At 40.4% G+C, this 15,070-nt stretch overlaps 1 protein-coding gene across 1 annotated transcript in view; it reads left to right on the top strand.

Moving 5' to 3' along the window:
* PTPRO (protein tyrosine phosphatase receptor type O) overlaps window positions 1-15,070 on the top strand; it is a 121,069-nt gene that overhangs the window by 30,097 nt on the left and 75,902 nt on the right. The window contains exons 3-6 of the mRNA XM_082254542.1: window positions 897-1,055; window positions 3,275-3,427; window positions 9,900-10,352; window positions 13,676-13,837. Of these exons, the coding sequence (XP_082110668.1) occupies window positions 897-1,055; window positions 3,275-3,427; window positions 9,900-10,352; window positions 13,676-13,837 (927 nt within the window). The remainder of the gene's footprint in view (window positions 1-896; window positions 1,056-3,274; window positions 3,428-9,899; window positions 10,353-13,675; window positions 13,838-15,070) is intronic.

Here is a 15,070-nt window from a genome sequence, read left to right on the forward strand (position 1 = left end):
TGTGTTGGAAGTGTTTCCGGTAAGAATGGCAGACCCATATCAGGCCCAATGCTTGGAAATATTGCTACACACATAACACCTTAATAAACAGATTTCACATAGCGGGTGACCCCAGCATCAGGTTTGTTTGAGCCAATTAAAAACTCCTGCTTTGATTCTCAGACTAGGAGGGGGGGGGGTGAAGCAGTCAGTTTGGGCTGTCTATACCCCAACAACAGAGGACCCAAATCTGATATCTGATTCCAGGTCCTCCAGTTCTCAAAGCCTGTGTGTTTTGGGGAGACATGGACTTGAATCTGAAGTAAAACTACTTCAAAGATTCCCCAGGCACACACCTCCCAAAGAATAGAGCCCCCCCTCAAAATCACCAGTACCCATAGAAGCTAGGTAAGAGGCTAGCCTGCGGTCCCCTCCGAAAGCCCCTGTCCCGGTTGGGTCTGTCACACTTGTTTACTAAGAGAGATCGATGCATCTATGGGCAGGTTGGTTGATCGACTTTCGTACAACCAACCTGTCATGTTTTTCTCAAGTGATCACTGCTGGCTGCTATGGCCACCAACAGTGACCATTGTATTCTGCCAATGAGGAAGGCTCCCCACCTGCAGAACACAATAGCAGTGCGGAAGGGATTCCTCCATCAACATGACTGTGTTGTTACGGAAATCAAACAATTTTCTTTACTTTAACCTTTGGTTGAATGAAAGAAAATTGTATAATGTATGGCTTGCCTTAGTTTTATTCTAAAGTACCCCTTTCCTTTCTGAAAACCTAAAACGGAGATTATAAATAAAATGGCTGATGGTGCTACAAAATAGAAGGTGATGCAATGATCAGTAATGATTGTATTTAATGTCCTTATACACTTCTAATGTCCTATATTCTGCTTTGCTTTCTAGAACCTCTTTCAGTAAGCCAACTTTTAGTCCGTGACTACAAACCATCTCCAGAAACTGGAGTTGTCTTTGAAGTTAAATATCCAGACAAGTTTAATGTCTTCAGCAGAGTAAATATCAGTTACTGGGAAGGCAACAACTTCCGCTCTGTGCTTTATAAAGGTCAGTAATATATTTTTGCTGTTTGCTTTCACCCACACAAAATGTCCACTCGGCCCTTCTGTACAAGCATGTCAACTACAATCCAGGTGTTATCTATGTCTTCCCAATCTGGATTGTTTTTTTAAATTTAAGACAGCCTTTTATGAATCATCAGAAACACATGAAATAGTAAAGCCCCGTACACACGTACCGATCGTCGGCATACAAACGTTCGTCTTTTCTCCCCGGGATGTCGGTGTCTGTTGAAAAGTGCAAAGACTGCCCAAGAATTTTGTCCGCCGACTACAGCCGACTGCAGAAGTGATGTCATGTAATGGTTAACTTTCCCTGTGTTTTTTCTTTTCTGAGCATGCCCAGTCTTGCAAATCTGCGGTCTGTCGGCAGAATTCTGTACTGACTGGCGAACAATCGTCCGTTCTGGTGTCGGCATACAAAAATTTAAATGCTTGCAAGAAAGACTCTTGTCCGCAGAATGTGCGCAGACAGCTGTCGGAGGCACCATACTAACAAGCGTACAATCGGCAGATCTTTCGTCCGCCGACGTTTGTATGCCGACGATCGGTACGTGTGTACGGGCCTTAATATGTTATGGCTAGAAGCTGCAGAAAACACACTAGGCTTAGCAGTCCTTAGAGGGGGAACATGTTCTTTCACCTGTTGTCTGTCAACCATCCCCAATTCTCAAAATGAGAGCCAGTTTAGGTAAAGGGTGATCACTTTGCATGATGATGAACAGGTGGTTGAGAAAATTATTTGTAGTCTCAGCGCAGTCTGCAGTGCTGGTGGGGAGCCTTTGCTCTGACAGGACATTTCTATATTGACAGGATCTTTTTAGCTCCATTAAAGACCGTTTCACACCAGAACACAGTGCAGGAAATGGAATGGTGCGTTCCGTGCATGTTTCATGGCAGTACGATGTTATTTGGTGCAGCACGGTTTTTAAAAGTAGTGCATGCACTACTTTGTGTGAGACCCAGTAAGATTTGCAGCCTGGCTGAAAAATCGCACTGCACGGCATTGCGCAGGAATCACAAAGGAATACCGCGTTCCTGTGCGATTCAGGTGTGAATCGGCCCTTAATGTTTCTGTTCCCAAGGATGGGCTAATTCATTGGTGAATGTCATCTCCTGGGTCTGGACCCAGATGTTTATACTCCTGTTCTATATATTCAGGTATTGTACCCTAGAGATGTGCACGATGGAAAAATTCATTTCGTTTCGAATTAATATGTTAAGCTAATATTTTGGTATGGTCATGTTTGTTCTGTTAGAATTGTTCATTTTGGGAATTTGTTTTGTATATTCGTTATTTTTCAAATTGATTTGGAATTTGAATTCGGGAAAATGGCTATATTTGTTTTATATTATTCTAGTCTATTCTTTTATTTTCTATTCCATTCTATTGTATTCTGTTTTATTCTATTGTATTCTATTTTATTCTATTTTTTATTTTCTATTCTGTTTTATTCTATTATTTCTGTTTTATTTTATCATTTTCTATTCTTTTTCATTCTATTCTTTTCTATTCTATAAAGCAGCCTAAGTAGCAATCATCATCTTATTTTATTTTTGTACCTTACTGTATTTATTGCAATATGTTTCCATTTCAAATTCAAATTCATTTTCAAATTCAAACTCATTTTCAAATTCATTTTCGAATTTGGATAATTCAGTTTGTTATAATTTATTCTGGATTTATTGAAATTTGTTACTATTGGGATTTGAAAATTCAGATATAGCTCAATCTCCAAATAAGAACATTTTGATTCGTAACAAAACTAATAGCACATGTCTTTTGTACCCCTCATTTGTATGTTGTACAGTTTCACAGATTGCCACTTGCAGGGTTCCTCTCTGATTTTTTGTATTCCTCTAATTTACTATTTTTTTTTTTAGATTATTTCTTAAACCTGTTTTTTTTTTTTTTAATCAAAAACACTTTCTTTTTTGTTTCAAAAGTGCTGCAATTGCATTCTATTTTACCTTTCATAATCCTATGTTATGATCGATGGGGAAATCTGTACCATCTCTCACACAAGTTGGGTTGTGTATGGCAACTGTAGGACCCCATTATGGGCCCCAACCATCAGTACTACAATAGGAAGACACAAGGAAGCATGAATAGGTTTCTGACATGGCTTTTCTTTGTATTTATTCTTTTAAGGGAAAATCATCTGTTTTAGTTTCCCGACACAAAATTTATAAAATATATATTTGCAGATTTCTTCAAGGGCAAAACTGTGTTTAATCACTTGATGCCAGGGATCTGCTATTCAAATATCACCTTCCAGCTGGTATCAAAGGCCACCTTTAATAAAACCACCTGGATTAAAAGCAGTGGAATAGGACATGAGCCACAGCAACACCGGACAGGTAAGGAAAAAAGATATACAATAATAACTAAAATATGCAGTATATCATAAATGATGTCCTTCCCATTGCCATCATTCCTAGAGACTCAAACCTATATATAAAGGAAGTGCCATGTTTACATGTAATACTTTGACTTTCAATATGGACATTAGGTCACATTTGATCTAGAATGATATACATGTAAAATGTTCATGAGATGATTATAGGTTGTTCTGGTTTTGTTGGATTCACATCTGGTTGCATTTCAGTTTTGTGAAGAAGGCGTATGACATTTTCTCCAGGCTTTTAACATGTCCACTATTCTCCAGGACATGTACAGTGCATCCGGAAAGTATTCACAGCGCTTCAGTTTTCCACAATTTGTTATGTTACAGCCTTTTTGCAAAATTAAATTAATTATTTTTTTAAAGTACTACAAACAATACCAATAATAACCAAGTGAAAGAAGTTTGTTTGAAATCTTTGCAAATTTATTAAAAATAAAAAAATTTAACAAGTCCTATGTATATAAGTATTCACAGCCTTTACTAAATACTTTGTTGAAGCACCTTTGGCAACAATTACAGCCCCAAGTCTTTTTGAGTATGATGTTACAAGCTTGGCACACCTATTTTTGGGCAGTTTCTCCTGTTCTTCTTTGCAGGACCTCTCAAGCTCCAAAGGTTGGATGGGGAGTGTCGGTGCACAGCCATTTTCAAATCTCTCCAGAGATGTTCAAGTCTGGGCTACTCAAGGACATTCGAAGAGTTTTCCCATAGCCACTCCTTTGTTATCCTGGCTGTATGCTTAGGGTCGTTGTCCTGTTGAAAGATGAACCTTCACCCCAGTCTGAGGTCCAGAACACTCTGGAGCAGGTTTTCTTTAAGGATGTCTCTGTACATTGCGGCATTCATATTTCCCTCAATCCTGACTAGTCTCCCAGTACCTGTTGCTGAAAAACATCCCCACAGCATGATGCTGCTACCACCATGCTTCACTGTAGGGATGGTATTGGCCAGGTGATGAGTGGCGTCTGGTTTCTTCCAGACGTGGCACTTGCCATTCAGGCCAAAGAGTTTAATCTTTGTTTCATCAGATCAGAGAATTTTGTTTCTCATGGTCTGAGAGTCCTTCAGGTGCCTTTTTTGCAAAATCCAGTTGGGCTGTCATCTGCCTTTTACTGAGGAGTGGCTTACAGCTGGCTATTATTATACCATACAGGCCTGATTGGTGGAGTGCTACAGAGATGGTTGTTCTTCTGGAAGGTTCTCCTCTTTCTACAGAGAAACGCTGGAGCTCTGTCAGAGTGACCATCTGGTTTTTGGTCACCTCCCTAAATAAGGCTCTTCTCCCCCGATTGCTCAGTTTGACCGGGCGACCCGCTCTAGGAAGAGTTCTGGTGGTTCCAAACTTCTTTAATTTATGGATGATGGAGGCCACTGTGCTCATTGGGACTATCAATGCTGTATAAATTTTTCTGTACCCTTCCCCAGATATGTGCCTCGATACAATCCTGTCTTGGAGGTCTACAGACAATTCCCTGTTAACTGTGGGACCATATGTAGACAGGTGTGTGCCTTTCCAAATCACATCCAATCAATTGAATTCACCACAGGGGGACTCCAATCAAGTTGTAGAAACATCTCAAGGATGATCAGTGGAAACAGGATGCACTTGAGCTCAATTTTGAGTGTCATGGCAAAGGCTGTGGATACTTATGTATATGTGATTTTTTTCCTTTTTTTTTATTTTTAATAAATTTGCAAAGATTTCAAACAAACTTCATTCACAATGTCATTATGGGGTATTGTTTGTAGAATTTTGAGGAGAATAATGTATTTAATACATTTTTGAATAAGGCTTTAACATATCAAAATGTGGTAAAATTAAAGCGCTGTGAATACTTTCTGTATGCACTGTATATCCACCTGGGGCAATTAAATATTTTTTTTGCCTTGAAATCTCTCAGACGTCAAGATTTTTTTTTTCACATAAACAGATTTTCTGTTTGGTCAACAGCTGAAAACATGGCCATTGATAGCTCATAGACCCCGGTCTGTATCTAGGTACCCTCAGTGTTCATCTTTATGCCAACTCCAGTAAATGCAGGATCCATTCTTCTTCCTGAGATAGAGACAAGGGTCTTAGAATAAAACAGATAAATGCAGCAACAGATCACAACTCTCTTCAGAATTGATGCAAATCTATTTTTTAGGCCAGTTCACACCATAGAAACGCATCCTGGATGCTTTTCTGCATGAGCGTTTTTGATGCATTTTTGGTGCGTTTGTGATGCAGTCCAGTGCATTTTTTCTCCCTCTTTTTTTCTTAACCTTAAATAAGGATATGGGAAATCCTGTGCATTTTTGGTGCATTTAGGTGCGTTTCAGTGCTTTTTTTGATGCGTTACATCGTTCCAGTACTGTCCAGTGCAGGAAAAATGCAGCATGTTCTTCTGTACTTTTTTTTTCTGGAACTGAAACGCACTGAAACTGCAAGCACTGGTGTGAACTATACCATTTAAAATCATATAACCTACTTATCATGCGTTTTTGATGCAGAAAAATAACGCACTTTGACTGCATGTGGTGTGAACTGGCTCTCATTTCAGAGACTATAATGCCATCTACAAGACACAGTCACACATTATTAAACCCCCCAACGCCTGATCACCCAAACCAGACTGTTGATTTCCTGAAATTGCCTGCACTGGGGACCAGGCTGCAGACATAGTAGAGTGGCTCTTGTGTCTGACATCCAGTATGTAAGGAGGTCCATCATAGGCTGATCAATGATTATGTTGCTGAAATGAAATGTGAATGGGCAGTGAAGCCTCTGCCTCCCTGTTTTCCTTTTTTACTGGGGTTGTCATCTTTTGGTACTTAGAAAACCTGAATAAGAAGAGGAGGGGAGGTTTTGCCTGCCATGTCATAGGCGTGGGTTCTCTAAAGCGGACACGGCCCAATAGGTGTTTTTAAACCAGTGGTCTTCAAACTATTGCCCTACAGTTTGTTCAGGAACTACAATTCCCATCAGGCAAAGTCATGGCTGTGAATGTCAGAGTTTTACAATGCCTCATGGGATGTGTAGTTCCGCAACAGCTGGAGGGCCGTAGTTTGAGGATCCTTGCTTTAAACCCATGTAATTTACTCATATTGAGCGCAGTAAAACAGAACCAAGTTTTTATATACAGTTTTATAACCAACAGATTTTCTTTCATCTGCAAACTTTTTTCCTTTCGTACTTGCAGGTTTATGGATGCCACTGGCATAACTAGAATATTGGACACACAGGGTTCAATTATATCTCATGAGATAACTGAATCAAGTGACATGTTTTTTTTTTCCAATTATCTCATGAGATCCTGAAAATGTCAATTCACTATCGGCATATGAGTGATTTAGTTCACAAACCAAAAACATGAGGTAAACAGCTCATAAAACGCTAAATTCACTAAGGGAAATAAAAAAATAAATAAATGCATGAGTTAAATAAGTTGTGGTCAGGGCATGAGGTATCTCAACAGTAAGGCATATAAACTTACATATGGAAACACACAGAATGATTGGAGCTGATTTAATTAATCATTTCAGCTCTGGAAGATTTACCCTCCTTTCTTGACCAGGCCATTTTTTGCGATACGGCACTGTGTTATTTTAACTAACATTTGTGTGGTCGTGTGATGCTGTACCCAAAAAATATTTATGTCCTTTTTTTCCCACAAATGGAGCTTTCTTTTGGTGGTATTTGATCACCTTTGCGTTTGGTATTGTTTGCGTTTATGATTATGAACAAAAAAAAGAAAAACTGACAATTTTGAAGAAAAAACAATATATTTTACTTTCTGCTATAAAACATATCCAATAAATAAAAAAAAATAAAAAAATCAAATTTCTTCATAAATTTATGCCAATATGTGTTCTGCTACATATTTTTGGGGAAAAAAATCCCAATAAGCATATATTGATTGGTTTACGCACATGTTAAAGCATCTACAAACTATGGGATATTTTTTATTTTATTTATTTATTTTTTAATAGTAACGGCGGCGATCGGTGACTTATAGCGGGACTGCAATATTCCCGACAGACATTCAATATTCCGACAGACATTCAGGCACTAACTAAACTTTTGACACTTTTTGGAACCAGTGACACTAGTACAGTGACCAGCAGGGCTGCTGTTAGAAATCGCGGGGCCCCGTACAGACTACCTGGCAGGGCCCCCCCAAGAAAATATTAAAGATATATTTAGCTAAAATTACAAAAAAATCACTATTAGCAGACACTAATATAACATAACTCGCATAATTCCTGCTAAAACTAAAAAAAAATCTATGTTAATAAATAAAAATGAAGATGAGATGAAAAAAATATACAGGCTGGGCAGTTGGAGCTCAGGGATCAGAGGGACAGAGGGAGAGAAACAAAGTTACAAATAAACTCCTGAGCAGAGATAACATTAGAGCCAGTGCTGGGAGGGGGGCCCACACAGGGAGGGGGATTAGTGGAGGACAACTGTCTCTTTCTCCGAAGATAAAAGCTTGATAGCAGGGAGAGGGACAGAGATCAGATTCAGGTGCTGGAGGAAGATTTCTGTATTTGTTGTCCATCACTAATCCCCCTCTCTGTGTGGGCCCCCCTGTGTGCTCAGGTCCCCTACAAGAGGGCTGGTGGTCCCCTCCTATCAGCGGCCCTGGCGACCAGTGCTAAAAAAATATGCACCGTCACTGTACTAATGATACTGACTTGGAAGGGGTTAACGTCAGGGGCAATCAAAGTGTTAATTGTTTTCCCAGCCTGTGTTTTACTACAGCGTGGGAGGTGTTTTTACAAGGGGAAGGCATGGATCCATATCCCTGCTATGCAGGTACACAGGATCCATCCCTTCCCTCCTGTCAGAATGGTAATCTGCCATGTTTACATAGGCAGACAGACATTCTGTGTCTCTGCAGGATGATTGCCTGATCGGGTATAATCACAACGGGAAAGAGCCAGCGGGAGCGCGCATTCGCGCCCACTACCCGGATGAGCCGGATCACATATATATACTGCACGTGATATAACAAAAGGTGTGTGTGCTTCCTGCGCTGTCAGGGGTATTGTGAATATCCTTAATGCTGCACCACTGATACTGATACTCAACAGTTAAACAAATTCTATAATGGGGGTAGTGGTGCGCTTTAAGGTGTAAGAATGAGTGGAAAATGTGTATACCGTAAACAATTTAAATTAAATCAAATCAGTGCCCGGTGTTAGTAATGGACCTGACTGGAAAAATATATCTGTGGTGTCTCCTTAGAGGGTGTTTGTAAAAGTGATTCCTGTTGATAAAGTGCTATGTGCTTCAAATTACTAATCCAAAATATGAATACATAAATCAAATGGAAAAATATTTCATCAAAATAAATATGCGATTTCTATTGTGACACACACATAGTAGTGCTCATAAAAGTGCTGAGTGCTTCCTAAAATCACCTTATTCATAAAACAATCTGTAGAAAAACTGTATTCAATCAGCATAAATGTGCGCTAATGCAACCCTAAAAAAGTCTATATAAAAAAAGTCCAAAACTTCTTATATACTGCACGTGATCTGGCACATCGCTGCCGCCTTGTAGCAGTAAAACTGCTATAGGGTGGTCAGCAAGTGGTTTAAGTATTACTAAAAGCAAAACTTTTTTTTTTTTTTTTTTCGTTTTGGATAGAGTGGGGATGGATTAGACCCCCCCCCCCCCGTCAGGTTTATATTGCTGTCTAGAGCCTTAAAAAAAAAAGATAAAAAAAAATTCATTCATTCATTCATTAAAAAATTATTTTTTGTAATGATTATGAAGTAAAACAAATACTAATAATGGCCAAAAATCTGACACAGCAAATACTCTCTTTATCTGAATGTTGCATATATTCATGATGGTAAATAAAAACGTAAAATTCAGGAGCTATTAGCAGCACATGTAGGGCACCTTGGTGTAACATGGGAAAATTAATGGAATTCTGAAAAAGAAAAAAAAACTGTGGGGCTTAATGGTGGCATGCTTTCATAGTGAACGACCTACAGGGGACTAAATTATAGTGATTGGGTTTTCAAAACAGCGATGACTTAACAGTACGTAGGCAAACAACAGCAATCATGACAATACCTGAGCCCCAGATGGGCATTAATATACAACACACAGGCAATAGTAAATTTGTACATTTGACTGCTCCCTTGCCCCCGTTCTCCAGCAAAAGCTGACCTGGACTTCCATGTTCATAATATATTAGCCACAATGTGACCACCATACAAGCAAACAGGCTTATAGTATTGCAGGCACTGTGAATGAAGAGCTGTATTCGTCTGGCCAGTGTCTCTGACTGTAGGGACAATGCTGATCCACTTAGCTTACTGCTATTGATACATACATATGATTATTGTATTACTAATCACAATAAAAATCATATATTTTCTCACATTAAGCACGATTAATTCACTATTTCTTTTTTCCTTTAAGCACCTTATCCACCTCAAAATATTTCCATACAAATATTCCTTGTAAACCTTAGCAGTTTGGAAGATCCAGCTGAAAGAACTACTGTAGAGACATCCACAACAGAAATCAAACTCATCAACCCCACCGAGAAGTCAGCAGAAATGTTTGATGATCAGTCTGAGAGTTCAGCAGCTAGTTCCTCCTATAACTGGACTGAAGAGAAATATCTTGCTAACAGCAGCTCTGAAACAACAGCTCCACCCTACTGGTGGGTCAGTGAGACTGCAACAGTGGATGTTGAAGGGTTTGTGAACGAAATCCCCCCAGACTATGAGAATCCCACTTCAGTAAGTTTCTCCGCTGAAACTGTCCAAGATCCTCTTCCTCCACCCAGCTTTAAAGTCTCAATCAGCTGGTTCCCACCAAAGCCACCAACTGCATTTGATGGTTTCAACATATATATTCACAAGGATGGTAAATATCTGGCATGTTGAGTCATCTTTAGTGTAACAATTTGACATTCTGTGCCATTTCGAAATAGATTTAAAGTGGACTTAGTAAAGTAAAGATTGCTATCTTATAGAAAACATTTAGATTTGACAGTTGTGTCTAAGTATCCTGAAAAATCTACTTTTTATCTTAACCACTTTAGCTCCAGAAGGTTTTACCCACTTCATGACCAGGCTATTTTTTGTTATGCATCACTGTGTTATTTAACTGACAATTGTGTGGTCATGCAACTCTGTACCCAAACAAAATTTATACATATTTTTTTAAATGGGATATATGCTGGAATTGTTATATATATTTATTTTCAAAACTAGTAATGGCAGTGATCAGTGACTTATAGCGGGACGCTGGACAATCTGACACTAACTGACCTTTGTGGGAACTAACTAACTGCCACTGACATCACTAGTGACATTATTACAGTAATCAGTGCTAATAATATGCACTATCACTGTACTAATAACTCTGCACAGGAAGGGGTTAACATCTAGGGCGATCAAGGGGTAAAATGTGTGCCTAACAAGTGTTTGTGCGTGTGTACTGTGCTGCTTTTAGTCTTGTTTTAGTTGTTTTCATTCCCTGCTTAGCCTTTATTAATGGAGCAGCCAGGCAGAAAAGGCAGGTAGGGTCCTTTCACACGGGCATTCCAGCCAGTGGACTCTGTTTTGCTTAGCTGGGGATCGATCCGCCGAACCCCGCTGAGAAGCAGATGACAGGTCCGTCTCCGCTCACAGTGCTGAGACGGACCTGTCAGATCCCCGCTCTCCTCTATGGGGAGATCAGATGAAAACGGGCCGCCTGTCTGTTCTCATCTGATCCCATCTGATCCTCCAGACGGATGGAAAATAGGGTTACCATCTATCTGGAGGATCAGACAGGATCGGACTGAATAGCAGCGGGGGTCAGCGGACATGTCACCGCTGACATCCTCTGTTCCATATAAGGGTGCATGGAGCGTCCGATCAGATCCACCTGAAAAACGGACAGGCGGTCCTGATCAGAAAGCCCGTGTGAAAGGGGCCATATAGTTGGGCACTCTTGATGAGAGCCGGCGTCAGCCCCTTAGTTCTATTAACTCTCGCTACACTGCAAGATTACTGTAGCTGGGGTAGGGGGTGACATTGGAGATTTGGGCAAAAGGAGGACACAGCAGCACAAGGGAAATATTTCACTGGTAAATATTAAAGGAGTTAACATCAGGGTTTCCCAACTAGGGTTCCTCCTGAGGTTGCTAGGGGTTCCTTGAGAAATGGGCAATTTCTGCCTCTCAGATAAGTTTCCAATGACACCATTGATCCTTTTAGCTATCTGTAAGGGGGTAATTCTTCCCAATGATGACAAGAGTAAGGACCATTCTTCCCACTGACTGTCACACTAATGTGTCATGAGTTGTAGAATTTTAATGTTGAGCAGGGGTTCCCCGAGACCAGGCATTTATTTTAAGGGTTCCTCTGTGTTGAAAAGGTTGAGAAAGGCTCGTTTACATAGTGAGGGTAAATAATGTTCCTTGTACTGATTTTTAATGTTGCGTGTTTTAGGTAAGCTTAGTCTTTAAAGTGATTGTAAAGTCTTGTTTAAAAAAAAATAAACCTGTTATACTTACCTTCTTTGTGCAGTTAGTTTTGCACAGAACAGCCCGGATCCTCCTCTTCTCGGGTCCCTCTTCAGTGATCCCAGCCCCTCCCTCCTATCGAGTTCCCTCACAGCAAGCAGCATGCTGTGGGGGCATCTGAGCTGAGCTTCAGCTCTGTGTGTCCATGCAGACATGAAGCTGTCATTCGGCCCCGCCCCCTCTTCCTCCCAATTGGCTCACTGACTTTGATTGACAGCCACGGGAGCCAATGGCACTGCAGCTGTATCTCAGCCAATCAGGAGGGAGAGTCCCCGGATGGCTGAGGGACTCGTGGATATCACTGTATAGAGAGGGGGCACAGGTAAGTATTAGGGGGTGCTGGGGGCAGGGTTGTCTTTAATATTGATTGGACTCTGGGCAAACATTTTCTTGGGCCCCCCATACAATTCTGCCCCCCCACATCATTACACAGGACTCCCTCCCCCATACTTACCCCATACTACCCCCATCACTACACAGGACCCCTCCCCCATACTACCCCCATCATTACACAGCCCCCTCCCCCTCCATACTACGTTGCCACTCATGAACGGTCAGCCCGCTGCTATTTCTGCAGAAAAGTGTGGAGAAGCAGTGAAGGGGGTTATTGTTGAGGGTGGGGGAGCAGGGAATGAGGTTATTGTTGAGGGTGGGGAAGCAAGGGAGGGGGGTTATTACTTAGGGTGGAAAGGAGGGTGGGAAGTAATTGTTGATGGTGGAGAAGCAGGGAGGGGGTGAGTGCTGAGAGTGGAGAAGCAGGGATGAGGGCTATTGTTGAGGGTGGAGAGGCGGGAGGGGGGTTATTGCTGAGGGTGGAAAAGCGGGGGGGGGGGGGTTACAGCTGAAGGTGGAGAAGCAGTGAGGGGGAGGATACATTTTTCATACTTTATCCCATTGGATGCTTCCCCAGAAAGTCCATAAATGTTCTTGCCTATGACTGGATAGCCAAACTTGTGCCTAGAATAGAGAAGAAATCAAACAACCAGCTTTGTCTCTTTGGCAGATTCAGGGTAAAGTCCCAAAGCTTGACATTCCCCAATACTTTACCTACACCTGTGTGTCCTAAAACAGTTTCACTACACCCTGCTAACTGTTTCCTTATCAGAGTTCCTGAATTACCCTACACATTCATCACATTTACAGCTGTCTGGTAAAATCTATTGCGGTGCCCCCATATCCAGTTAACAGATGGAGTGTTAGACATTTTCTCAAATGTTTCCAGGGTCTACATAACTTTCTTTGTTGTAAAAAGCTTGCATAACAGGCTTGATAGTTCAAATTAAAATGTACACACCTGCAAGTAAATAATTCCGAGCAGTGAGTCCACCACTTCCTTCAATATGGCTTCATCTGAGGTTTCATTTAGTGTGCCTGAAATGGGAAATCTTCTGGGTTTTTTTATCACCCAAAACATCTTTATAGCTTTTTTGATCACTTGTACTGGCCTGGTAAGAGCTGACATTTTTATATGAATTATTTTCCAATATCCCCTGCAGAACCCTAGAAAACCTCCATCCAGACCCTTTAAAATTAGTTAAATGATGATCTAAGGCAAATTCATTAGGAACCCATTAAGATGAAAATGTTGAACATTGTAAAAATGTACATTTCCTATTATGGTCAACTTTAGAATATATCTAGGAATATTTGACTTTTCTTTTCTCTGTCTGTTTAGGAAATGTGACGTGGATCTCTAGTGTGGATGAAAATACTCATGACTTTGTAACAGAGCTGATAGAGCCAGGAAAATACACATTTACCATAAGAACATTTAGCTCTTCTGGATCTTGTGACACTAGAGAAAGCAGTGATGCCAAAGCCCTCAGCTTCTATATCAGTAAGTGAAGAACTCTGGGACTGACTGTGTACTAAGAGAACTAAAGGGATTGTAAATGATCACCTTGTAAAACAACCCATTCAGTTTAAAACAGTAATTAAAGGCAAACCATTTTTGTCTTGATATAATAATTCATTATAAATACCTTACCTTTTTTATAAGTGATTACATTCAATCTGTTCTCAGCTCCTTAAGAGCTGGGGGGAGAAGAAACAGCAGTACGCTGAGCTTCCCAGTGAATGGCTGTGCAGTGGGGGCCTGTCAGGACAAGGACTGATTATTGGAGGAGAGCACACTGAGTTCCCAGCATAGCTAGAGAACTAACCATGGTGTGTTCACCTGCTTAGTGAGGTCAGTTTTTAATAGGAAAGCAGTGGGACTGGCAGGATCACCAGGGTTTTCACATGAAGTATACAGAGGTAAGTATACAGAGAGAACAGGATACTTTTTCATACAAGTACATGGTACAGCAGCCACATATCAGGAAAATGAAGTGTTGGGGTAACAAACGCTTTAATCATGGTGGGCACTTCTGTGAACACATTAGTAATGTTGATTTTCCTGCATGAGGAGTCACTGTTACTGAACACATTGAATGAGATATTTAGGTGCTTTCCGTAGTTCTTCATTGAACTGCCTGTGTAGATATTCTGTGCACAGTTCTGTGTTTTCTGATAACCAATGCATGAAGTTATCAGATTTAGAATGAAACTCAAGCTTTATTAAAAAAAATAATCCTCCACTGTGTCTGAAAAGTTCAGCGAATGATAAAAAAAAAAAAACAATACATTCAAACAAATTACCTTTATTCACTTTCAAAATAATCGGCATCCTCCACAACACACTTTTGGCAACGTTCATAAAGTGTTGGGGTAACATACGCTTTAATCATGGTGGGCACTTCTATGAACAAATTAGTAATGTTGATGCTCCTATAGGAGGAGTTGCTGTTACTGAACACATTATATGAGAAATTCAGGGGCTTTCCGTAGTTTCATTGAACGCTCCTGTGTAGATATTCTTTACACAGTTCTATGTTTTCTGCTGTAAACTTTAGTATTCTGTTTGGTGACTACGCTGCCCTGAACCTTGCACTATGCCTGTTTTTCAGAAAAATAATGCATGAGGTTATCTGACTTAGAATGAAACTCAAGCTTTGTTAAAAAAAGAATCCTCCATTGTGTCTAAAAAGTTTGGTGAATGGTATCAAAAAACAAATAATACAGAAGATAC

The sequence above is a fragment of the Pelophylax lessonae genome (assembly GCF_965119305.1).
Source record: "Pelophylax lessonae genome assembly, chromosome: 4".
NCBI lineage: Eukaryota > Metazoa > Chordata > Amphibia > Anura > Ranidae > Pelophylax > Pelophylax lessonae.